This window comes from Aethalodelphis obliquidens, unplaced genomic scaffold (genome assembly GCF_003676395.1).
Source record: "Aethalodelphis obliquidens isolate GAN/ISIS:26980383/991018 unplaced genomic scaffold, ASM367639v1 scaffold5, whole genome shotgun sequence".
In the NCBI taxonomy this organism is placed as follows: Eukaryota; Metazoa; Chordata; class Mammalia; order Artiodactyla; family Delphinidae; genus Aethalodelphis; species Aethalodelphis obliquidens.
In genome coordinates this window covers 64183569-64208931 of record NW_020837949.1, presented here as the reverse complement: position 1 = coordinate 64208931, position 25363 = coordinate 64183569, and the positions used below count along the sequence as shown (strand labels likewise).

The following is a 25363-nucleotide window of genomic DNA, read 5'->3' as shown; positions in this document are numbered from 1 at the left end:
TTGTGGAGCACAGGCTCCGGACGCCCAGGCTCAGCGGCCATGGCTCACGGGCACAGCTGCTCCATGGCATGTGGGATCTTCCCGGACCGGGGCACGAACCCGTGTCCCCTGCATCGGCAGGCGGACTCTCAACCACTGCACCACCAGGGAAGCCCCGGACTAGTTTTTTAATGAAAGAAAAAGGTTGCCAACTGTACAAAAATAAATTCTCTGGGAGACACAAGAGAGTTTGCAAATAAGAGAATATGAGTTGGTTCAGGAAAACCAATGGTACATGCTATGGATGGACTCATTATTTGTGAATGATGGCTCATCTGCAATAATGAAATAAAGGGGGATGGACATATTTCTTTGATGCTCTTTATTGCAAAGATTAATAATATAAGTATAAAAATCACTTCCTGGGCAGGTATCACAGCATAAAAAACTTGTAACAATGTGCTTGATCTACACACCCAAACACTGATAATAAAGAAGCCTCATTTAGGAATCAATTGATCGATCTATCTGTCTTATCTATGTGTCTATCTATTCATTCCTGGTAATTTTTTAACATTTGGCTATAGTATGCCGTGACTCTTTTGGTTTTGCTTTTAACCAAGAACAAGAGGGAAGTAACCTAGTTTATGTTGGTGCCCACCTGGTTTCAGTTGCTCATTTTACATTATTTAAAAATGATAGACTATTGGTGATGATGTCTTTCCCAGGAGAAGAAGTTGACAGACAGCTGTGCAGAGACGCCATCTTCCCCATCCCTGTTGCCTGCGATGCCCCGTGCCCCAAGGACTGTGTGCTCAGCACGTGGTCTGCATGGTCGTCCTGCTCCCACACCTGCTCGGGGAAAACCACAGAAGGGAAACAGATACGAGCACGGTCCATCCTGGCCTATGCAGGAGAGGAAGGTAAGGTCACCAGGTTCAGAAGGGACTTAGGTTTCTTCCAGAAGTTGGTGTGCATTTTCTTTGTGTAGCCTGGATACGATGGATGTTCTACAAAAATCAACTTCCAGAAATCCAGCAATCCAAGGAGATTTAATATCTGTTGACATATTGGGCAGCTTGCTCCTGTTCCCCCAAATTAACCTTCAAGATAGATCTTTAATAAAAAAAGACTTTGGAAAGTGAACTCACTTTGCCTTTTCTCCCTCCTAATAATTCAAGTTCTTTCTACTTCAAAGTGTTAAACCTGTGAAAAAAATTTGAAAATGACTCTCCACATTGCAAATGTCAGGTTTCATTGTTTTTTCTCTATTTCAGTAGTCAGTTTTCCCCATGAAATCGTATTCTACCTTCTCATAAATAGTAAGCTTTATTTTAAATAATCACCAGCATGACTGTTGCTTGACTAAAAATTACATGGATTTTCTAGCATTCAGGTTCCTGAGCATAGGCTCTGAGATCCAGAATGTAGACTGTGTTCATTTTTAAAATACTTTGCTCCTAAATCATTTCACCCTATTGGGTGAATAAAGCACAGGTTTTTCATATATTCATAGTTCAGTTGTTCAAGCTTTATTGTCGAGTAATACAAGGCTCTTGGTAATTGTCTTTCAAGCTTGTATCCAGATGCTAATTTGGCCTCTGTGTGACTGGGTGATATAATGTCATATTTAATCTTGTCATTCTGGAAAATAACACAGGAGTAAGGAAAACGTAGAAATAAGTCAAGTTCTGTCACATTAAGGCATGTTCTGTCTCAAGAATATAGGCGTACGTTATTTAAATGTTATCAGGCTGAATGACACTTCTCCATTCACATTTAACACTAGTAAATAATGATTTCTATTTGTAGTAAGCACATGTTTCTTTATGTATACCTCCAAGTAATCAATTTTGGAGGAGTTTTCATATTGCCTATTTCATTTTTCTGTTTATGAAGCATTTTAGTGATAGAAATCTGCTAGTATTCTTACTTAATCAAACTTGCTATCTGTGTATGTGATTCTATGCAAAAATACAACTACCTTGGACTTAAGACATAGGAGAAAATTTAACATATTTAAAATAGTCAACCTATGAGAAAATTTAGAATTTTCTTTAAAGTGTCCAAAAACTTTTTCTTGTCACCTCAATATAATTTTAATCATTTGCTACCAAGAGAAAAATGTATCTGTGGAACCTAATAGAAAAATAGAACCTTTTAGAGACAAAATTATATTCCTTATGTTGTCAAACAATAACTCTAACCTTGTATAGATTATATTCAGACTTCACACTCTATCAGCTCAGATCATGTCTTGGGCTTCATTAAAATTAGATCTGTGGTCACCCTGCTTCCTATAAATCCATTATACTCTGCAGACACTTGCTGTGTGACTAGTAATAAGTGACTTTTCGCCCTATGAGTCACATGGCTGAGATTTTGCCATGTTTGCAGAACTCACCAGATCATTATTTCTATAGACATGATGCTTCACACTGAAAGGTCATAGAATGCTTTAAAGGCAAAAATTTATGATTGTTGTTTGGTATGTATCATCCACTTAGTTTGAAAGTGTGGGACTTCGATAATTTTTAATGAAGGCTAATAGCTGCATCATAAGCAGCCCGTGCTGGAAAATTACAGATGTGTATATAGTTAATCATAAAGGCATGAATTCAAAACATACTTTTAAATGGAAACTGTAGAGGAAACTCTGGCAATGAGGAATCTGCTGCTATTTGTCTCTGTTAATAACAGCTACAAAAACTGGTATAATTATGTGAAATATTTAATGAAGAATTTATCTTTCAAAAACGATATAATACCTATTATTTGCTGGACACTGAAACACATTTTCTTTTCTTCAAACTAAGCCTTTTTTAATTCTGAGCTATTTTCTAAATGATTTAGGAACTGCATTTGCAGGAAGTTTTAAAATATGTTTCCCTGCCAATTAGCTAACCCTTTATAATTCTACACAAAAGCAGGTATTTCTATTATTCCCCAAGAATTAGTATTTTGTACATGTCATAAATGTTCTTAATTATCTGTGGATTATCTGTGGATCAGAAAAATTAATGTGATAACCTTAAGGGAAAAGATCACCTTAATAAAATTATATATTGAGTAAACGTAAGACATGAAATTATACAACTTTCTCATGAAATAACTTACAGGAAAAATGTATTTATCTGGATTTACAAAATAAATGCTGCAACCTATACATTTGTACTTTTATTTATCTCAGTAATATAACGTCTTTGTATTAATAAGGAAACATTAAGTTGTACTGCAGTAACAGCCCATAAGTTCAGTAACTTTAAAAAAAAACAATTATTTTTCCCTCTTGGGAATTTTGCTGCAGTGACAGGTGACTCTCCAAGGCAGTCTGTCCTACATGAAATGTCTCAGCATTGCACCTGCATATGAAGGCCTACCTCACAATCCTCATGCTGGAGGAAGAAGTTAGCTGGGGAGTCTATCTGCTGATTTAAAAGCATCAGCAATTAAATTCTTTCATCCAGAAGTGATTTGTGTCATTTCCACTGACATTTCACTATCAAAGCAAATCATATAATCATGACTTGAAGTTGAACCTAATTTTAAGCGGGGCAGGGGAAATATAGTCCTACTGTGTGCTAGAAAGAGAGGAGTGCTGGCTACTGGTCTTACCCCTGGTTTACCTGTCTTTTTTTTTGTATGTCTGTATGCATGTGTGTGTCTACCTCTATGTCTATATGTATATCTATTTCCATATATATGTGTGTGTGTGTGTGAGTGAGATAGAGGATTATTCCATGTGGCCCCAGTGCAGTAGATAAGCTCTCCACTGTTAAAATGTTATGACTTATTATTTCTTTGTTCCTATTAAAAGAATGATAGAATAGTAGAATAGCACTTCCTTTTCCTCATGTTATACTTTCTTTTTGCTTTCCTTCCCTTCCTTTCTAGGCTCTGTATCTCTCTTCCTGAACAATTGTATATGCAAAATCATTAAGTGGAACCAAGCAGTTGAGCATCTGTGCCAGCAGGTGGGGGGTCTGCAGTGGTCCAGGGTGGGTTGTCAGAGCCCAGGCTGAGTGAGATGAGCATCCCCAGTAGGAAAAGGATGGCCTGGCATGAAGTGTCAGAGACACTGAGAAGTCTAAAGGGGTCGGGGTGGGGAGGACCATGGATTATATAAGAGGGTGAAAGCAGCTACCCAAGACAGGATGCCAGAGCACGAGCAGGGTGAAGAGAGAATCCCAGCGTTGAAGCGGCCAGCCCAGTGTGGGGTGTTGGAGCCAAGCAGGGATGAGGAGGGTTTCAGTAATGTGGGGTGGCCGAATGCAGGGTGTCAGAATATGGGCACAGTGATGAAGATATCCTATGGGTACAGCAATGAAGATGGCAGTGAGAGATTGGAATAATCTGGGGTGGGGCAGTGACCAAATAGGTACATGTATTAAACATAATAGGAGTTGGGTTTCTTATTGCTAGAGAAGGGAGTTATAAGTATGTTAAGAAAGAGAACTAGGGCTCCCCTGGTGGTGCAGTGGTTGAGAGTCCGCCTGCCGATGCAGGGGTCATGGGTTCGTGCCCCGGTCTGGGAAGATCCCACATGCCGCGGAGCGGCTGGGCCCGTGATCCATGGCCGCTGAGCCTGCGCGTGTCCGGAGCCTGTGCTCCGCAACGGGAGAGGCCACAGCAGTGAGAGGCCCGCGTACCCAAAAAAAAAAAAGAAAACTAGGATAAACCCTATTGTATTATATTGGAACTTGAAGTTATCAGTGTGAATTCATGGTGTCCAATTTATAAATCTAGGCATAGAAATAAAATACAAACATAAGTATGATATATATTCATATTATGGATGTATACATGTATTAGCTCTGTCCACTGAAATGACATGAGAGCAGCAGGACCACAATAGAATATGTGCATTCAGCACTCAGATCTTGGTGTGTAATGCCGTTCTCCAATGAAAGGAACCAGGGCTTTTTGGAGAAATAGCTGATTCTAAGGCTGAGATAGGAAAAGTACAAGATGTGCCTGGAGGATCTTGTGCCAGAAAGGAAGGAAGAGGAGAATATGTCAAAAGGTCACAGAAGCTAGCTTGAAGGGTCTCCCACTGGCCACATACAGGAACAATGTGAATGCCAAAATAATGGTAACAGCTGGTTATAACTCTTTAAATAAGAGAGGAAACCATGAAACCATATTTGATATAAATAAATGTATTAATTGAAAGTCTGATGAAGAACATTATATTTACAATCTTAAGTATCCTCCTAAATGAAGAAGTTTGACAGACACCACCTTAATCCAGTGATCAAAGTTTACATCGTCAGTAATGGGGAACATGCAAAGCCTGTGTTCCTGGTGTGGTGCAATGAGAACATGACATCACATCTGTAACATCTCTGTCACAGATACATATTGTAGAATCTAATCATGAGGAAAGATCTGACAAACCCTAGCTGAAAGACATTGTACAAAATAACTGGCCCTTAAACTTCAGAAGTGTCTAAATTATGAAAATTAAGGAAAGACTGAGGAAGATCAAAGGAGACTAACAAGTCGTAACATCTAAATGCAACACTTGATTCTGAACTAGGTCCTTTTGCTATAAAGAATATTTTGGGATAGTTGGCAAGCTTGAATGGGTCTGAGGATTAGATGGAAATAATGTATCAGTGTTAATTTCCTGATCTTAAATATTGAATGTGCTTATGTGTAGGAAAATGCCCTTGACTGCAGGAAATACACATTGAAGTTTTTAGGGTAATAGGGTATCATTTCAATAACTTCTTCCAAGTGATCCAAGGGAAGAACTATTGATAATACTTTTAATTTTCCTATAGTATTGAGGTTGGTTCAAAGTTAAACAAAAAATAATAGAATGAAAACAATTTGAATACAATTGCTTTTCATAGCATCTTGAGTAACTTTATGTAACCTATTATTTTGTGTACCGGCAGTACACAAAAATGTCATAAAATGCCTCTTATTGAAATATTGTCATTTGGAAACCAAATCACAAATGATAGCAACTGGAGATAGATAATATACTGGAGAAAGTAAAAATATTTCTTTTCAACTTAAAAAATAAAATTGTGTGTGTATGTGTTTGTATCTTACTTCCAAAGCGTTGACTTTTAGTTAAATAAGATTAGTAATTTGCTTTTTGATTTGTTTGATACTTTGAGGTAAAAATCTTCCCTGTATTTTGTAAAACTACAGGATGGATTCCAAGAGCTACTTCAGAATTATTTCAGGAGTTCTAAAAGGATGCCGTCTTTTAACATTTAAGTCTGGCATGTTTTTAATATAAATAGTAGTAAGTTGAATTTTAATGAAAAATTTTAAACTGATGTTAGGTTTATGGCCTTCTCCATTTTTTAACTTGTGTTACAGATTCTTAACACACTTGGTTTAAAAAGGAAAAATGATTTTCAAAATGTTTCCCACTGAGTATAGCAGTAACTTCTGTTAGTTCTCATTATAGATTCAATTACCCTTACAAAGCAAGAAATGAGAGAATATTTATTTTTGTAAAGTTCAGAATGAACTGATATTATAACTTCAGCAAAATGTTAGTGTGTCTTTACACCTGCTTTGTACATGCAGAGAATGGAGACAATTGAATAAAATTAGACCAAAATTTTTCTCAAATAATTAGTATCTTCAAAAATTATATTTTGCAGTATAAAACATTGGGGAGAGGAATATTTCTATTTTATCTTGCTTAGTTTTTATAGTTAAATGATATTAATTCTAAGAATCAGGGAGTATTTATATTTCCTAGAGGAATTTGAAGAACCCAGGATCTATTTTATGTGTCTATACACACATAACTCTGACTTCTAAGCAAATACTGCCACTTCCTCATCTTCCTACTACTGACTTTGAAAAAGGAGTTCTGCTTCAGTCTGTTCCTACAGGACCACCAGGCAGGATTTATGCAGACTCCACCCTGGGACGTCTTCTACCTTTTACTACAAGGGGAAACAAGTGGAAGGGGTAGGGGCTGCAGCAGAGTCTCTTGAGGTTCTCTATGGCTAACACTCTTCCAATTACATTCCCTGAAATCATGCCATTGCCAATGTTCTTTTCATCCACAGTGTTCTGCTATCAATGTAATTAGGGCTGCAGTAGCAGGCAAAGTTACAAGTATCTTAAAACTGTAATTCATTGTACACTGTAACTGCCTCTTCTTAGCCTGAGCCCCGTCCACTTCCTTATTGCCAGTTACTTCCCTGTGTGGACTGTCTACTCCAATCGACTGCATCAGTGTTACTAATTCCCAGGGTCATGCCTGCCTGAGTACCTTTGCTTTTATTTATTTTTTCTTCTGCTTAAATAAAATCCTCCCTTCCTTCTCTCCCTGCCCAGAACTCTGCTTATTAAACTACTACTCCTTCAAAACTCATATCAATGCCTTATCTCAATAACCTGAGTCATTTTTACTACCCCCAAACTAATGTAATCTTACACTTTTGAATCCCAATTATACAAAATACCTCTTTTAACATAATTATTATATTCTACCTAGAATTATACTCATTTTTTTGCTCAACTTATCCCCCTATTACGCAAGAATTATTTCCAGCCCCTCTAGTTATCCCTTGAAGCGCAGGTAACCATTGCATATTGCAGTCAGTACATAGGTTTCTAATTAATGTTTTGAAAAGGTTATTTTTTTTTTCAATTGGCCGTCTAAATTGTAAGGACTTCAATGCCAGACCCAGTAACACCATAGTTCTGTTAAATGTTTCCTAATCAAGCTTTTAATGATCTTGATGTGGGGAGGAAAAGTCACTTTTTAATTCCTAAGAGAGAAGTTTCACATAATAGTTGGTATTTTTCTATGGACATGAAAGTTTATTTATATAGCAGGATTTCATCAAAGTATTATAAAGTCTTTCTTTTTACTGGAATGATAGAAAATCTAAATAGTCACATTAGTATGAAGCGTATGTTTTTATGTATAAGGATTTTTTAAAAAATATGCTTATCACTAATTTTGTCACAGGTGACATTTTATAATCTCCCCAGTACTACAGAAATGGGAATATTCCCAGATGTCTGGAATTAGATCTTCCTATAAATAATAAGTAAATTCAGTATTGTATCTATCAATTTTTCAACCATAAAATGATTCCCCAAACAACACGACCGTGCTGCAGTGACTGATTACTCCAAGCCATGCTTTCCAGATTGCCACATTGTTATTATAATTAAGACCACATTGGGGCTTATCTGTGCAAGTATCTTAACATCAGCCCCAAACTGCTGATGTGGCTTTAACGTGGATTGGGGCAAGAAAATAGATAGTCTTTATGTCTGTAAACTTAAACAGTTATCTTGTAGCTCCTGGACACCTTATGCTGATGTTGTAGAAGTTCTTATTTTTTTCAAAGCCAAGCAGTGAATTCCAATGTCAAAAAGAATTCAGAGTTTTAAAATCACAATTTAAATAGCATACGTATACTCAAAGTGAAAATGGGCTAAGTAAAGACACACATTATTTTGTTGAAGAAGGATAATTTCACCATTAATATGAAGGTATGGTTAAAATGGTTATGTAAAATGTCTACAATTAGCCTGTGTTTTCCTGAGAAATAAGGCTGGACAAATCTAGAGCCTCAGGGAAATGGGTAATAAAGAGTGCTCATTTATTTCTCCCCAATCCAATTAGCAGGTTTAGGAGTCGTTCCTATTCAAATCCTAAACTTATTGCTTCCAGTGATGGAAGATAGGATATGAACTGTGACAGATGTTTTCACCTTCATGAAGCAGGGGACAGCAATGAAATGCTGTTTAATGCAGGTTATTCGCACGTTGATCCCATGTTCAACACTGCATAAGTGATTAGAAATTGCAGTTAAATTCTCACGTAAACTGCCTACTGATTTATATGCTGAATAGCGGGATGTCCTTACTCACAAATGAAATGACACCTAAAGATCAGCTCAGGGTGTGTTTTTTTTATGACTTTTACCCAAATCTCAAGCTTTAGAGGCCATCTTCCATAATAGGGTCACTAGCTATTGAATCACTTTTTCTTATTTTTTTTAACTTCTTTAGACTTGCTTTCCTAATATCTAAAACCCACCTCTTAATTATGTTCAATATTTCCTCCACTTACTATTACAAATATGTGTGATGAACACCCAAGGTTTCTGCCATTCCACATGAACAACCAGTTATTTTCTGTTCTTAAGATGAAATCCAGAGACTACATAAGTTTGACTAGATCAAATTGTTAATAAAGTAAGCAATAAATTCCTCCAATACTCTGCTTTTAACAATATAAAGCTTTTTATTTTCATAGTTGACATTATAAATAGCATAGTGTTAAGAAACTTCCTAAATTCCTGTTACTGTGGCCGCGTCCTTTAATCTGTATGGGCTCATCCACTTTATAGTTTTTACCTTGTACAGCAGCTGTGGATATTAAATGAGGTCCCATCTACAAAGTACTTATAATGGGGCTAGCACATAAAAAAGTTCCATATTGACAACTCCACACCATATTCTGTTGATTAAAGGACACATCTGTTTTACCCTTCATCATCTCTGTAATTACTACATCTTACAATGGATGTATCTTTTTTAAATTTTTTTTGGAGTATAGTTGATTTACAGTGTTGGGTTTCAGGTGTACAGCAAAGTGAATCAGTTATACATATACATATATCCATTCTTATTTTTTTATACATGCTTTTCCCATATAGGCCATTAAAGAGTATTGAGTAGAGTTCCCTGTGCTATACAACAGGTTCTTATTATGTATTTTATATATAGTAGTGTGTATATGTCAATCCCAATCTCCCAATTTATCCCTCCCCCCCTTACCCCCTGCTAACCATGTTTATTTCCTACATCCATAACTCTATTTCTGTTTTGTAAATAAGTTCATTTGTATGCTTTTTTTTTAGATTCCACATGTAAGCAATATCATATGATATTTGTCTTTCTATGTCTGACTTACTTCACACGTATGATAATCTTTAGGTCCATCCATGTTGCCGCAAATGGCATTATTTTGTTCTTTTTGTGACTGAGTAATATTCCATTGTATATATGTACCACATCTTCTTTATCCACAATGGATGCATTTTAAAATCACTGTGGCCAAGCAGCAGTTATAACACAGTTTTCATTGCTAGTACATGTGAATTTCATTGTTATTCCTGGGAGCAATAGCAACCTCATGATATTTCTGCCAAAAACAAAGAAACAAAAACAGCTAAGGGCCATTTGAGGAAGGAAAGTAAACCGTTCCTCAGTTGCTTGCTTAAACCTCTCATTCATAGACATCTTCTGGTATGATTAAAAATGCAACAGCAAGGGCTTCCCTGGTGGCGCAGTGGTTGAGAGTCCGCCTGCCGATGCAGGGGACGCGGGCTCGTGCCCTGGTCCGGGAAGATCCCACATGCCGCGGAGCGGCTGGGCCCGTGAGCCATGGCCGCTGAGCCTGCGCGTCTGGAGCCTGTGCTCCGCAACGGGAGAGGCCACAACAGTGAGAGGCCCACGTACCGCAAAAAAAAAAATAAAAATAAAAAAAAAAAATGCAACAGCATCAGAACTTAGAAATAGGTACCAGTATCCTGGAAGAAAACGCTGGAGACAACAGGGGAACACTCTTGAAGAAATCCTGCATCATGAACACGTTTGATGCCACGGAGATGATAGTGTAGGAGAACACAAACTTTGATGAGTGTGAGTCTAAAAGCTACTTGAAATATTTGGATTCTGAATGTAAAGAAGTTTTAGGAATACTGTCCCTTTTAAAGTATGTAAAAGGGTTATATTTTTTTAAATTATGTCAGTAGGTCATACAAAGCAATTTCAGTAAGCATACAGTAAAAATTAGAGTTGATAAAAAGTATTGTAGTTTAATTTGGAGCCATTTCTCTTTCTTTGGGACACCTAAAATGATGGTCTATCCCACAGTCAGTCACATCTTAGATTTGAAGAAATATGATATTATCATTACTACATGGCTTCTCCAATAATGCTATGGAAAGTCAGAAGGCATCAGTTGATTTTAAAACCCCTGTTTCTAATCACCCTAAATCCTAATTCATTGAAATAATCAGCACTTTGAAACCTGTAATTAAGGCTTTCATTTTGAGGGATAGCATTTGAAAACACACTGGGTTTTCTCCATCCACAGAGTCTCAATGCCCATGTTTCCCCTGGTTAGCAATTACATAGGCTTTATTTGTTCCTCAGTTTTATCTTCTCTAGTGAATAATGGCCTCTCTCTTTGAGGTCCTCCTGAGTGCCCCAAACCAAATATCATATATACCACATAGTTTAAATTTTAAGCCAGACCATGCCAAATGAGATAAGTTTACTATGCAATTTGCCTTCCTAGCAGTACGCTGGTCACATGTGCTAAGTGGCAGGTATCATTGTTATTGTTAATTACAAGGAACAGAGAATGGTAAGGTTCCTGTTGCCACCATATCTAATCTGCTAATGTTGTCCATTTTTATAGGTGGAGCTCAGTGTCCAAATAGCAGTGCTTTGCAAGAGGTGCGCAGCTGTAACGAGCATCCCTGTACTGTGTACCACTGGCAAACTGGTCCCTGGGGCCAGTGCATCGAGGACACCTCAGTTTCATCCTTCAACACAACTACAACTTGGAACGGGGAGGCCTCTTGCTCTGTTGGCATGCAGACAAGAAAAGTCATCTGTGTGCGGGTCAATGTTGGCCAAGTGGGACCCAAAAAGTAAGGGCTTTAGAATGACAACAGTAAATTCTGTGGCCAGCCATGCAGGGATTGGCTTAGGCTTTACTTGCTTCATGAAAGGAAGCATTTGATTCTTATCATACATACCTGGCCTCAAGAGTAAGACTTCTTGGTTTTGAATGCAGCCACTGATAAAGTTGTAACAGCTTGAGAGCCTTGTACCTGGGATCCATAAATTCTCTAGAAATCTTTCTATGTGGTATCTACTTTCAGTGTTACAATAGCAGTTTCTGCTTTTATTGAGCTAGTGAAGCAATGAAAGAACTGCTTGCTTTTGGTCTGGCTGATCAATAATGACAGTATATGAAGTCCTAGCAGTGGAGGTCATCCATGACCTCCTTTATATCCGTAGGCTATGGAGGCTGCCGATCTAGTTTAATTGGGCAATAGCCTTCTATGCTCTGCCTTTCATTTCCCCTAGAAAGTACTATATCAAAAATACTGAGGCCAAATTATTACATCTTTTAATGGTTAAATGAATAAGCCATTTATTCCCAAGAGAGAGCCTTAGGATAGGATGAGTGTTATAATAAGCAGAAAAACCATCAGTTTCTTACTGTAGTTACCAGTAGCGTAACAACAAGGCAAACAATTTGCTAGAGGGGAGGGCAAAGAACTAGAGAATTGGCATATTGTATGTGCCTTGTGAGAAATATAAACAAAAACATGTCATAGCATAACTGGGCTAATTCTTTCTTAGACAAAGTTAATCAGTTATAAAAATATATGCCAAGGACTTCCCTGGTGGTACAGTGGTTAAGTATCCTCCTGCTACTGCCGGGGACACGGGTTCGAGCCCTGGCCCAGGAAGATCCCACATGCCGCGGAGCAACTAAGTCTGTGCACCGCAACTACTGAGCCTGCGCTCTAGAGCCCGCGAGCCAAAACTACTGAGCCCGCATGCTGCAGCTACTAAAGCCCACAAGCCTAGAGCCCGTGCTCTGCAACAAGAGAAGCCACCGCAGTGAGAAGCCCACGCACCCCAGCGAAGAGTAGTCCCCACTCTCCGCAACTAGAGAAAGCCCGCATGCAGCAAGGAAGACCCAACACAGCCAAAAATAAATAAATAAATAAACTTATTTAAAAAAAAAAAAAAATATATATATATATATATATATGCCAAGAGGAAAAAGGAACTCTTTACCTTTTGAGATATAGACAGCATAAATCTTTTAAAATTCAAATCATCTTAGCCATGTGAAACATGGAAAGTAAAACCCATCAGTTTGCATTGATATAAAAATGGCCTCATAATTTCCAAATACTTGGCTAAGTGCTTAGGTATCATGTGTGATCTTAAGCATACTACTTAACAGATTCTGGCTTCAGTTTTCAAAAATTTTTGAAAGGATTTAATGAAAAGAAATTGTAGTAATGTAAGCACTCAATAAACCTTAGAAATTGTATTTTCTCTTAAAAATTTGAGATAGTTCTTAGTGTTTCAGGGAAAGGATAATAATGTAACTGACATATGACAAACTCCAGGGGATAAATAAGAATCCCATTATGAGTTGTTTTTTTACTAATGGCCAGGGTTCTGGACATTAGCAGTATTTTGTCCCATACTTTATTTGTTTATGTACTTTGAAATTAAGAAATATATTAGAAAATACATGCAAAAAGACTTGAATACACTGAAAAACAATTCCACATGCTTAATAGGTAGCCCCAAACCAATATTTTAATAGAAATAATGCTAAAGTTGTAATGAATCTAACAAAGGATGTTAACGTACAGTGTATTAAAATTCAATAGCAGCAACAACAGAAGCGGAAGTCCCAAGTGCTGGAGAATTGTGGGTCTTTCTGGGACAAGCAGAGAGGTAGAAATATTCACTGTAGAGGGTTATAACCTGACCAACTTGTCCTGGTACAGATTGGAGGGTTGTTGTGCTGAGCTTCTATGGGTAAGCTCACTCTGTTCCTGTTTTGCAGTTAATCACTTTTTAGATGTTGCTGTTGGTATTTTCCTCACTTATGCAAACTACAAAATATATTTCTGAGCAGTGGATGTACATATGCATAAGCCTATGTGTGGAAAAGCCTGGTGGATTAATGTTATTAAATCATTGAGTAGAAAGGGTATCCTGAAGCCCCATGTCAGACCACCACAATAATCCATTAAAAATGTGCTTTACCCTTGCAGCCTTTATTCAATGACCTGGATACAAGTATAGATTTGTTAGATCAAATGGGTTTACTTTGCCCTTAAAGTTCTAAAAAATTAAGCAAATACTGTGAATTCAAAAGAAAATGTTACTACCCTTATGCCTAAATACTAGGTTAAATTCAATGACTGCTTTTCAGTACTAGGCATTTGAAACAAAAATGCAAATAGAAACCTTGTTTTAAACTCTTCTTAATAAAACAGATTACTGTGCGATGGTAAAATCAATGTTATTGATCTTATCTATCCTCCGAGTAACAAACTTCAACTCCTATCACATCTGTTTAATTTGACCTTGAATAAGATTTGGGGGAAAATCAATTCCTTGATTTAAACCACAGACACTAAATACAAACAGTACAAAGGAGAAAAGAAGCATGTTGACTGAACCAATTGCCTCACCAAAGGAAGTCTGAATTCATTTTACTGGATGTAATCTAGGCTGTATAATTTATCTTTGTGTGTTCATTTAATGGCTTTGTTTTTAGTAATTTTTTTCTCCACAGTTAACCAAGTATCTTGCTAAGGAAATTTCTAAACCATATAAAACAGAATTTTAGAGGTTGTCAATGATAACGTAAATTCCGTTGATTTATTGAGGGCTAAAATTTGAAGAGCATGTAATTGAGTAATGCTCTCCCACTGTTAAAGTTATAAAACTGCCTCATTGAGGAGGAGTGCTTCCAATAATAATTACTAATCAATAATTCCATAGTTTCAAAAGAATTAACAGGATTATATGTGGGTTTTGCCATATAATATTTCCTGGTTAAGCATGTAGGTTAAGTTATAATTGTAGTGATTTATAAACTCAATTGTAAAAAAACGTTGCCTTCTATGATTCTCATCTAAATTTCTTTGCTGTCCATGACCTTGAGTAGGCATAGCAATTAGGAAAATCCAAGCCTATACTCAACATAAACCAGGGAGATAATTTCTTTTTGAAATGTTGAATCTAATATATTTTTTAAAAATCCACTTTCAAATAAACCCTGATGTTACAGAATGAGAGAGAAAGGCATGTATCTGTATAGCTGAATAGAACATAATACTTCTGGATGAGATAGGATATGTAGATAAAAAAATTATAGATATATCAAAAATGAAGTGTCAGCAAAGCACTGTAAAGAAATTATGAGAAGGAAATGAATGATGTTGGTTTTTTCACTCATAGTTCAGTTCTGAAAACCTGATTAACTTACTTGTTGAAAGAGTTTATCTTGACTTAACAAAAAATTTGGCTTCTTCTATGGGGAGTATTTTTAAATCCCATTTTTCACTAATTTGCCAAATTATTCCAGCAACAGTTATACTGATTGTTTGGTTTATTTCTTCACTGCCTCTTAGCTTACTTGTCAGAGATTGATATGACCTCAAAAGAGAATTTCTTAGGAATCAGAACATTAAGTACTTTTAGTTACATGAATTATGTTATTATATTTTGTTGTCATAATGTACATCTTCTTCTAGTGTTCCTGACCAACATTTGACCACTAATGATAGTAGAATCAGATTGTGAAGATGCAGAGAAGAATTGGAAAATTTGAAAACCATGTAATAAGTATACAATAAACAAAACAGTATATTTAAAACTCATATATCAGCTTCCTAAAATTATCTTTTAGGAAGTGAAAACCTTATATAGTGTAAGACATTTCAGTGTTTTGTCATTATTTTTCTCTTGTTTTCCTAATAATATATTTTTGGTGTATTTTTTTTAAATAATTTTACTCTATGTCAAGAACAGTGTTTTATTTTTCTTTAAATTACTTATTGGCTATTTTTGTTTTATTTATATTCACTCTTTTTGTTCTAAAAATATTGTAATTTATAAAAATATTTAAAATCCAATAATTTAAAACTAGGAATAAAATGGAAGAAAAGATAAGAGTAGAGACAGTGAATGAAACCAGGAATAAAGCAAAAATTGTTTATCTTAATGAGCTATACACTTTTATTATTTTTTTTACTTATTTATTATGAAATACTTAGCTGTAAATACAATATTGGTTTTTGAGCATATACTATGTATAGAATATACTCCATTATAAATTTATTTGGTGCTAAACATATTTTGTAAAAATAAAGTGCAGAATAACCTGGAAGATTATAATTGGCAATAAGCTTATTTAGTTATACAAAGATGTAGCCTTGGGTCCTTAAATTGGTAATTTGAACTTCCATAAATTTCTTATAAAGCATGTTGCAAAATACAGATTTATTAATGGAGAGATTGTTATAAATGGATAAAATAGAACTATTATATTTTCTTTTACATAGCACAATTACTATAATTAAATTTACACGTCCTGTCTTGAGAAACTTTATTGAGTTTCAGTTTGGAATAATTATTTTGGTTTTATAGCCCTTGTCAAAAGCAGAAAGGATCCTAGAGGTTAAGTTAAATAATACAGATTGATGCCTGTTTAGCAATTTCAGCAATAAAAATTCTAAAGATACTAAATTACCTGGTTTTCTGGATTACTGTAGAGGTCTAGTAGTTTCCCTTTGCTTTTCCCAGGTGTCCTGAAAGCCTTCGACCTGAAACAGTGAAGCCCTGTCTGCTTCCTTGTAGGAAGGACTGTATCGTGACGCCATACAGTGACTGGACATCATGCCCTTCCTCATGTAAAGAAGGTATTATCTGCAGAGTTTTGAAGGAGGTTCACCTAGGAACCCTCTCACTGGGACCTCCAAATTCCTTTGGTTGAGCAATGTTTTTATTCTTACATGGGGCTGGCTGTGTAATCCTGGTTTGGCATGAATGCCATAAAATTTTGGCTTCCTTCTAGAAAATAATACAGCTTTTAGAGTACCAAACAAATAAGTTTTATGCCAAAACTGACTTAAATAACTTTATACTATAGATCAAGGTGAAAGGATTCTAAACTTTATTAATAATGTTTCCTTTAACATTGATTCTAGAAGAATGTATAGTGGCCTTATGTATTTCAAAAAGAATATAGAGTGATCTTCTCAGTACTCATGGCTCTCAACCTACTTAGTGGCAAGAAATAGCCATGGGACCAGATTCAGTACAGTTTCAATTATATGACCCAAAGGATGGGAATAAAGGAAAGAGAAAAATGATCATATTGTACCTCTGCCAACACTTAACATGACATGAGGCATCTACAAGACGAGGATTTGTTCCCAGTTTGGTTTGTTTTTGCTTTCATTACTCACAGACAAAGACCCTTTAATATCATGGCAGATACTTTGTTAATTCTTTACCCTCCAGGATAGGGTCCTTTCTCATTGCTGCTGAGAAAGATGTGAGCATTCTCCAGGTGACTTATGCAGTAAGTGATCACATTGTCTCTCAGTGTCACAAATGACACTGTTTCCTATTTTTTATTTTACTCTCCCGACAAATAGAGACAGTTTTTCTTCAGTTCCTTTTATGCTTTTACTTATGCTTCTTGATTCTCACTAGAGAGACTCAATTTAAGAATCAACTTCTAGGGCTTCCCTGGTGGCGCAGTGGTTAAGAATCTGCCTGCCAATGCAGGGGACATGGGTTTGATCCCTGGTCCAAGAAGATCCCACATGCCGCGGAGCAACTAAGCCCGTGTGCCAAAACTACTGAGCCTGTGCTCTAGAGCCCGTGAGCCACAACTACTGAGCCCGAGTGCCACAACTACTGAAGCCCGTGCTCCGCAACAGGAGAAGCCACCACAATGAGAAGCCTATGCATGGTAACAAAGAGCAGCGCCCGCTCACCGCAACTAGAGAAAGCCAGTGCGCAGCAACGAAAACCCAACGCAGCCCCCCAAAATATAAATAAATAAATAAAAGTTTAAAAAAAAGAATCAACTTCTAGTTTAACCACTGTTTTAAATCACCAGAATTTTTTTAAATCCTGAAGATATTACATGAGATTATAAACTTAATAATGGATAGTTTTTACAGTGTGATTATTTTATATAGTTGAAACATGAGTTCCTTTTCATGCTTTTTCTGTTTTAAATACCCTTGAAATAGCAAATAAATTAAACCACATAGTGCGCAAGAATAGAAAATGTTGATTTGAAAAGTCTTTTAAGGCATTTTAAAAGCTTTTGGGACAAAAAGAGTTAGCATTAACTCTTTAAAAATGTTAATGGCATTAATCTTATTGATAAAGCAATGTCATTGACAATTTTATCCAGATTTTCTTCTTTTATCCCCTTACTTTCTTAAAAACTAAATAATATCTGATATCCTTTAGTTTGGTCATAATCAGCAGTAGGACTGTAGGTTAGTATTTCTCATAGGGTAGTATTTCTGTGATAATTGTTGTCTATTCATTGCTACAATGAAAAAGCTTATTTATTACATGGAATTTATGTGCTTGAAAATTTTATGCTGGATGTTTTATACTTGATGTTTTCTATTGGTATGAGACAGCCCATTTACTAATAATTCCAAAACATAGGCAGTTACATTTATAATGACATGATTAATAATCTCACACAAATTTAACATTTGTAAGTAAAATTTTTGAAAGTAGAAAAAAATTTGCCTTTTTTTTATATTGGGCATTTCCTTATTTTGAGTAAAATATTTCAAAATAACTGTTGTTTTGGTCTAAAGCATTTCAAGAAAATAAAATAAAATAAAATAATAAACTAGAAAAGGTTTCATTAAATTGATTCTAGGATAGACACTCCTCAAAATGAGAAATCAGGTAAAATTGTCTCATTTCATTAGAAATAAGATATTTTGGAATATTGGAATATCCCAAACTAATTTGAAACTAATTTGAGATATTGGAATATGTCCAGGAATTAAGAACCAATTTAGTAGTCTAAGAATTTATCTTATTATGTATTATATATGTCTGGAAAGGGAAGAATAATAGATATAACTTACTCATTTAAAAAAAACCTATCATTGAAAATTAATTTTTTTTAAATTTTGTTTTATTTTTTTATACAACAGGTTCTTATTAGTTATGCATTTTATAAATATTAGTGTATATATGTCAACCCCAATCTCCCAATTCATCACACCACCACCACCACCACCACCCCCACCGCTTTCCCCGCTTGGTGTCTGTACATTTGTTCTCTACATCTGTGTCTCAGTTTCTGCCCTGCAAACTGGTTCATCTGTACCATTTTTCTAGGTTCCACATATATGCGTTAATATATATTTGTTTTTCTCTTTCTGCCTTATTTCACTCTGTATGACAGTCTCTAGATTCATCCACGTCTCTACAAATGATCCAATTTCGTTCCTTTTTATGGCCAAGTAATATTCCACTGTATATATGTACCACAACTTCTTTATTCATTCGTCTGTCAGTGGGCATTTAGGTTGCTTCCATGACCTGGCTATTGTAAATAGTGCTGCAATGAACATTGGGCTGCATGTGTCTTTTTGGATTATGGTTTTCTCTGGGTATATGCCCAGTAGTGGCATTGCTGGGTCATATGGTAATTCTATTTTTAGTGTTTTAAGGAACCTCCATACTGTTCTCCATAGTGGCTGTACCAATTTATATTCCCACCAAGAGAGCAAGAGGGTTCCCTTTTCTCCACACCCACTCCAGCATTTGTTATGTGTAGGTTTTCTGATGATGCCCATTCTAATTGGTGTGAGGTGATACCTCCTTGTAGTTTTGATTTGCATTTCTCTAATATTAGTGATGTTGAACAGCTTTTCATGAGCTTCTTGGCCATCTGTGCATCTTTGGAGAAATGTCTATTTAGGTCTTCTGCCCATTTTTGGATTGGGTTGTTTGTTTTTTTAATAATGAGCTGCATGAGCTGTTTATATATTTTGGAGATTAATCCTTTATCTGTTGATTCATTTACAAATATTTTTTCCCATTCTGAGGGTTGTCTTTTTGTCTTGTTTGTAGTTTCCTGTGCTTTGCAAAAGCTTTTAAGTTTCAGTAGGTCCCATTTGTTTATTTTTGTTATTTATTTCCATTACTCTAGGAGGTGGATCAAAAAAGATCTTGCTGTGATTTATGTCAAAGAGTGTTCTTCCTATGTTTTCCTCTAAGAGTTTTATAGTGTCCAGTCTTACATTTCGGTCTCTAATCCAGTTTGAGTTTATTTTTCTGTGTGGTGTTAGGGAGTGTTCTAATTTCATTCTTTTACATGTAGCTGTTCAGTTTTCCAAGCACCAATTATTAAAGAGGCTGTCTTTTCTCCATTGCATATACTTGCCTCTTTTGTCATAGATTAGTTGACCACAGGTGCGGGGGTTTATCTCTGGACTTTCTATCGTGTTCCATTGATCTATATCTCTGTTTTTTGTGCCAGTACCATACTCTCTTGATTACGGTAGCTTTGTAGTATAGTCTGAGGTCAGGCAGTCTGATTCCTCCAGCTCTGTTTTTTTTCCCTCAAGACTGCTTGGCTATTCGGGGTCTTTTGTGTCTCCATACAAATTTTAAGATTTTTTGTTCTAGTTATGTAAAAAATGCCATTGGTAATTTGATAGGGATAGCATTGAATCTGTAGATTGCTTTGGGTAGTATACTCATTTTCACAATATTGATTCTTCCAATCTAAGAATATAGTATATGTCTCCATCTGTATCATCTTTAATTTCTTCCATCAGTGTCTTATAGTTTTCTGCATACAGGTCTTTTGTCTCCCTAGGTAGGTTTATTCCTAGGTATTTTATTCTTTTTGTTGCAGTGATAAATGGGAGTGTTTCCTTAATTTCTCTTTTACATTTTTCATCATTAGTGTATAGGAATGCAAAAGATTTCTGTGCATTAATTTTGTATCCTGCAACTTTACCAAATTCATTGATTAGCTCTAGTAGTTTATTGGTGGCATCTTTAGGATTCTCTATGTATAGTATCATGTCATCTGCAAACAGTAACAGTTTTACTTCTTTTCCAATTTGTATTCCTTTTATTTCTTTTTCTTCTCTGATTGCCTTGGCTAGGACTTCCAAAACTATATTGAATAATAGTGGTGAGAGTGGATATCCTTGTCTTTTTCCTGATCTTAGAGGAAATGCTTTCAGTTTTTCACCATTGAGAATGATGTTTGCTGTGGGTTTATTGTATATGGCCCTTATTGTATTGAGGTAGGTTCCCTCTATGCCCACTTTCTGGAGAGTTTTTATCATAAATGGGTGTTGAATTTTGTCAAAAGCTTTTTCTGCATCTACTAAGATGGTCATATGGTTTTTATTCTTCAATTTGTTAATATGGTGTATCACATTGATTGATTTGCATATATTGAAGAATCCTTGCATCCCTGGGATAAATTCCACTTGATCATGGTGTATGATCCTTTTAATGTGCTGTTGGATTCTGTTTCCTAGTATTTTGTTGAGGATTTTTGCATCTATATTCATCAGTGATATTGGTCTGTAATTTTCTTTTTTTGTAGTATCTTTGTCTGTTTTTTGTATCAGGGTGATGGTGGCCTCATAGAATGAGTTTGGGAGTGTTCCTTCCTCTGCAATTTTTTGGAAGAGTTTGAGAAGGATGGGTGTTAGCTCTTCTCTAAATGTTTGATAGAATTCACCTGTGAAGCCATCTGGTCCTGGACTTTTGTTTGTTGGAAGATTTTTAATCACAGTTAAAACTTCATTACTTGTGATTGCTCCGTTTATATTTTCTGTTTCTTCCTGGTTCAGTCTTGGAAGGTTATACCTTTCTAAGAATTTGTCCATTTTTTCCAGGTTGTCCATTTTATTGGCATAGAGTTGCTTGTTGTAGTCTCTTAGGATGCTTTATACTTCTGCGGTGTCGTTGTAACTTCTTTTTCATTCCTAATTTTTTTGTTTTGAGTTCTCTCCCCCTTTTTCTTGGTGAGTCTGGCTAATGGTTTATCAATTTTCTTTCTCTTCTCCAAGAATCAGCTTTTAGTTTTATTGATCTTTGCTATTGTTTTCTTTTTTCTATTTCATTTATTTCTACTCTGACCTTTATGATTTCTTTACTTCTACTAACTTTGGGTTTTGTTTGCTCTTCTTTCTCTAGTTCCTTTAGGTGTAAGGTTAGATTGTTTATTTGACATATTTTTTATTTCTTGAGGTAGGCTTGTATTGCTATAAGATTCTCTTAGAACTGCTTTTGCTGCATCCCATAGATTTGGGATCATCATGTTTTCATTGTCATTTGTCTCTACGTATTTTTTGATTTCCTCTTTGATTTCTTCAGTGATCTCTTGGTTATTTAGTAATGTATTGTTTAGCCTCCATGTGTTTGTGTTTTTTATGTTTTTTTCCCTGTAATTGATTTCTAATCTCATAGCATTGTGGTCAGAAAAGGTGCTTGATATGATTTCAATTTTCTTAAATTTACTGAGGTTTGATTTGTGACCCAAGATGTGATCTATCCTGGAGAATGTTCCATGTGCACTTGAGAAGAAAATGTAATCTGCTGTTTTTGGTTGGAATGACCTATAGATATCAATTAAATCTATCTGCTCTATTGTGTCATTTAAAGCTTGTATTTTTTTATTAATTTTCTTTTTGGATGATCTGACCATTGGTGCAAGTGAGGTGTTCAAGTCCCCCACTATTATTGTGTTACTGTCAATTTTATAGCTGTTAGCAGTTGCCTTATGCATTGAGGTGCTCTGTGTTGGGAGCATATATATTTATAATTGCTATATCTTCTTCTTGGGTTGATCCCTTGATCATTATGCAGTGTCCTTCCTTGTCTCTTGTAACATTCTTTACTTAAGGTCTATTTTATCTGATATGAGTATTACTACTCCAGCTTTCTTTTGATATCCATTTGCATGGAATATCTTTTTCCATCCCCTCACTTTCACTTTGTATGTGTCCCTAGGTCTGAAGTGAGTCTCTTGTAGACAGCATATATATGGATCTTGTTTTTGTATCTATTCAGCAAGCCTGTGTGTTTTGGTTGGAGCACTTAATCCATTCACGTTTAAGGTAATTATTGATATGTATGTTCCTATTACCATTTTCTTAATTGTTTTGGGTGTTTTTGTAGGTCCTTTTCTTCTCTTGTGTTTCCCACTTAGAGAAGTTCCTTTAGCATTTGTTGTAGAGCTGGTTTGGTGGTGCTGAATTCTCTTAGCTTTTTCTTGTCTATAAAGTTTTTGATTTCTCCATCAAATCTGAATGAGATTCTTGCCAGGTAGAGTAATCTTAGTTGTAGGTTCTTTCCTTTCATAACTTTAAATATGTCATGCCACTCCTTTCTGGCTTGTAGAGTTTCTACTGAGAAATCAGCTGTTAACCTTATGGGAGTTCCCTTGTATGTTATCTGTCATTTTTCCCTTGCTGCTTTCAATAATTTTTCTTTGTCTTTAATTTTTGTCAATTTGATTACTTTGTGTCTCGGCATGTTTCTCCTTGGGTTTATCCTGTATGGGACTCTCTGCACTTCCTGGACTTGGGTGGCTATTTCCTTTCCCATGTTAGGGAAGTTTTTGAGTATAATCTCTTCACATATTTTCTCGAGACCTTTCTCTCTCCCTTCTCCTTCTGGGACCCCTATAATGTGGATGTTGTTACGTTTAGTGTTGTTCCAGAGGTCTCTTAGGCTGTCTTCATTTCTTTTCATTCTTATTTCTTCAGTCTGTTCCGCAGCAGTGAGTTCCACCATTCTGTCTTCCCGGTCACTTATCCGTTCTTCTGCCTCAGTTATTCTGCTATTGATTCCTCCTAGTGTAGTTTTCATTTCAGTTATTATATTGTTCATTTCTGTTTGTTTGTTCTTTAATTCTTCCAAGTCTTTGTTAAGCATTTCTTGCATCTTCTCGATCTTTGCCTCCATTCTTTTTCCAAGGTCCTGGATCATTCTTCACTATCATTATTCTGAAATCTTTTTCTGGAAGGTTGCATATTTCCACTTCATTTAGTTGTTTTTCTGGGGTTTTATCTTGTTCCTTCATCTGGTACATAGTCCTCTACCTTTTCATCTTGTCTATCTTTCTGTGAATGTGGTTTTTGTTCCATAGGCTGCAGGACTGTAGTTCTTTTTGCTTCTGCTCTCTGCCCTCTGGTGGATGAGGCTGTCTAAGAGGCTTGTGCAAGTTTCCTGATGGGAGGGACTGGTGGTGGATAGAGCTGGCTGTTGCTCTGGTGGGCAGAGCTCAGTAAAACTTTAATCCACTTGTCTGCTGATGGGTGGTGCTGGGATCCCTCCCTGTTGGTTGTTTGCCGTGAGGTGACCCAACACTGGCGCCTACCCAGGCTCTCTGGTGGGGCTAATGGCGGGCTCTGGGAGGGCTCATGCCAAAGAGTACTTCCCAGAACTTCTGCTGCCAGTGTCCTTGTCCTCACGGTTAGACACAGCCACCCCCCACCCGTGCAGGAGACCCTCCAACAGTAGCAGGTAGGTCTGGTTCAGTCTCCTATGGGATCACTGCTCCTTCTCCTGGGTCCCGAAGGGCACACTACTTTGTGTGTGCCCTCCAAGAGTGGAGTCTCTGTTTCCCCCAGTCCTGTAGAAGTACTGCAGTCAAATCCCGCTAGCCTTCAAACTCTGATTCTCTAGGAATTTTTCCTCCCGTTGCTGGACCCCCAGGTTGGGAAGCCTGCTGTGGGGCTCAGAACCTTCACTCCAGTGCGTGGACTTCTGTGGTATAAGTGTTCTCCAGTTTGTGACTCATCCACCCAGCAATTACGGGATTTGATTTTATTGTGATTGCACTGCTCCTACTGTCTAATTGTGACTTCTCCTTTGTCTTTGGATGTGGGGTATCTGTTTTTGGTGAGTTCCAGTGTCTTCCTTTTGATGATTGTTCAGCAGTTAGCTGTGTTTCTGGTGTTCTCGCAAGAGGGAGTGAGAGCACATCCTTCTACTTCACCATCTTGAACCAATCTCTCCTTAGCTTTCTTCTCCTGATTCTCTCAAAGGACATCAATTACTTGCTAGGGGCTAATATAGGGATCTGGGCCCCAACAGTGATCCACTCTCCAAATGACCAGTGAGCACTGACAGCCACAGTGGTCAAAGTCTTGAGGCAGGGGAATCCATGGTGCAGATGAGGGACCCCAGGGTCTGGTCTCAGTGATTTCACTTACAGTAGGATCTTGAGCAAGTCATTCCATTGGGTTGCTGTGCATGGCATGAAAAATATCAGGTTTGAAGAGTTCTAGATTCAATGATACTATAAGCCAGGGCATAAATCAGACAATGATGAATGCTAGAAGAAAGATAAATAAGGGGAAGGAGGATCATGAGTTAATGAATAGGGGTGAAATTTCATCAAATAACATGATTTTTAATTTGATCTCTGCTGATGATTTTTACAGTTCTAAGAGACTGATTTACTCTTCTCTGACCATTTATAAAATACAGAAAATTTTATGTGACAAACTGTGATAACTTATACAAGGCACTTAAAAATTTTTTTAGCAGGGCTTCCCTGGTGGCGCAGTGGTTGGGAGTCCGCCTGCCAATGCAGGGGACACGGGTTCGTGCCCCGGTCCGGGAAGATCCCACATGCCATGGAGCGGCTGGGCCCATGAGCCATGGCCACTGAGCCTGTGCGTCCGGAGCCTGTGCTCCGCAACGGGAGAGGCCACAACAGTGAGAGGCCCACGTACCGCAAAAAAAGAAAAAAAGAAAAAATTTTAGCAGA

At 36.7% G+C, this 25363-nt stretch overlaps 1 protein-coding gene across 1 annotated transcript in view; it reads left to right on the top strand.

The window, feature by feature from the left end:
* Positions 1-694: 694 nt before the first annotated feature.
* THSD7A (thrombospondin type 1 domain containing 7A) overlaps positions 695-25363 on the top strand; it is a 100516-nt gene continuing 75847 nt past the window's right edge. Inside the window, exons 1-3 of the mRNA XM_027102791.1 lie at positions 695-902; positions 11414-11648; positions 16357-16472. Coding sequence (XP_026958592.1) covers positions 695-902; positions 11414-11648; positions 16357-16472 — 559 coding nt within the window. The remainder of the gene's footprint in view (positions 903-11413; positions 11649-16356; positions 16473-25363) is intronic.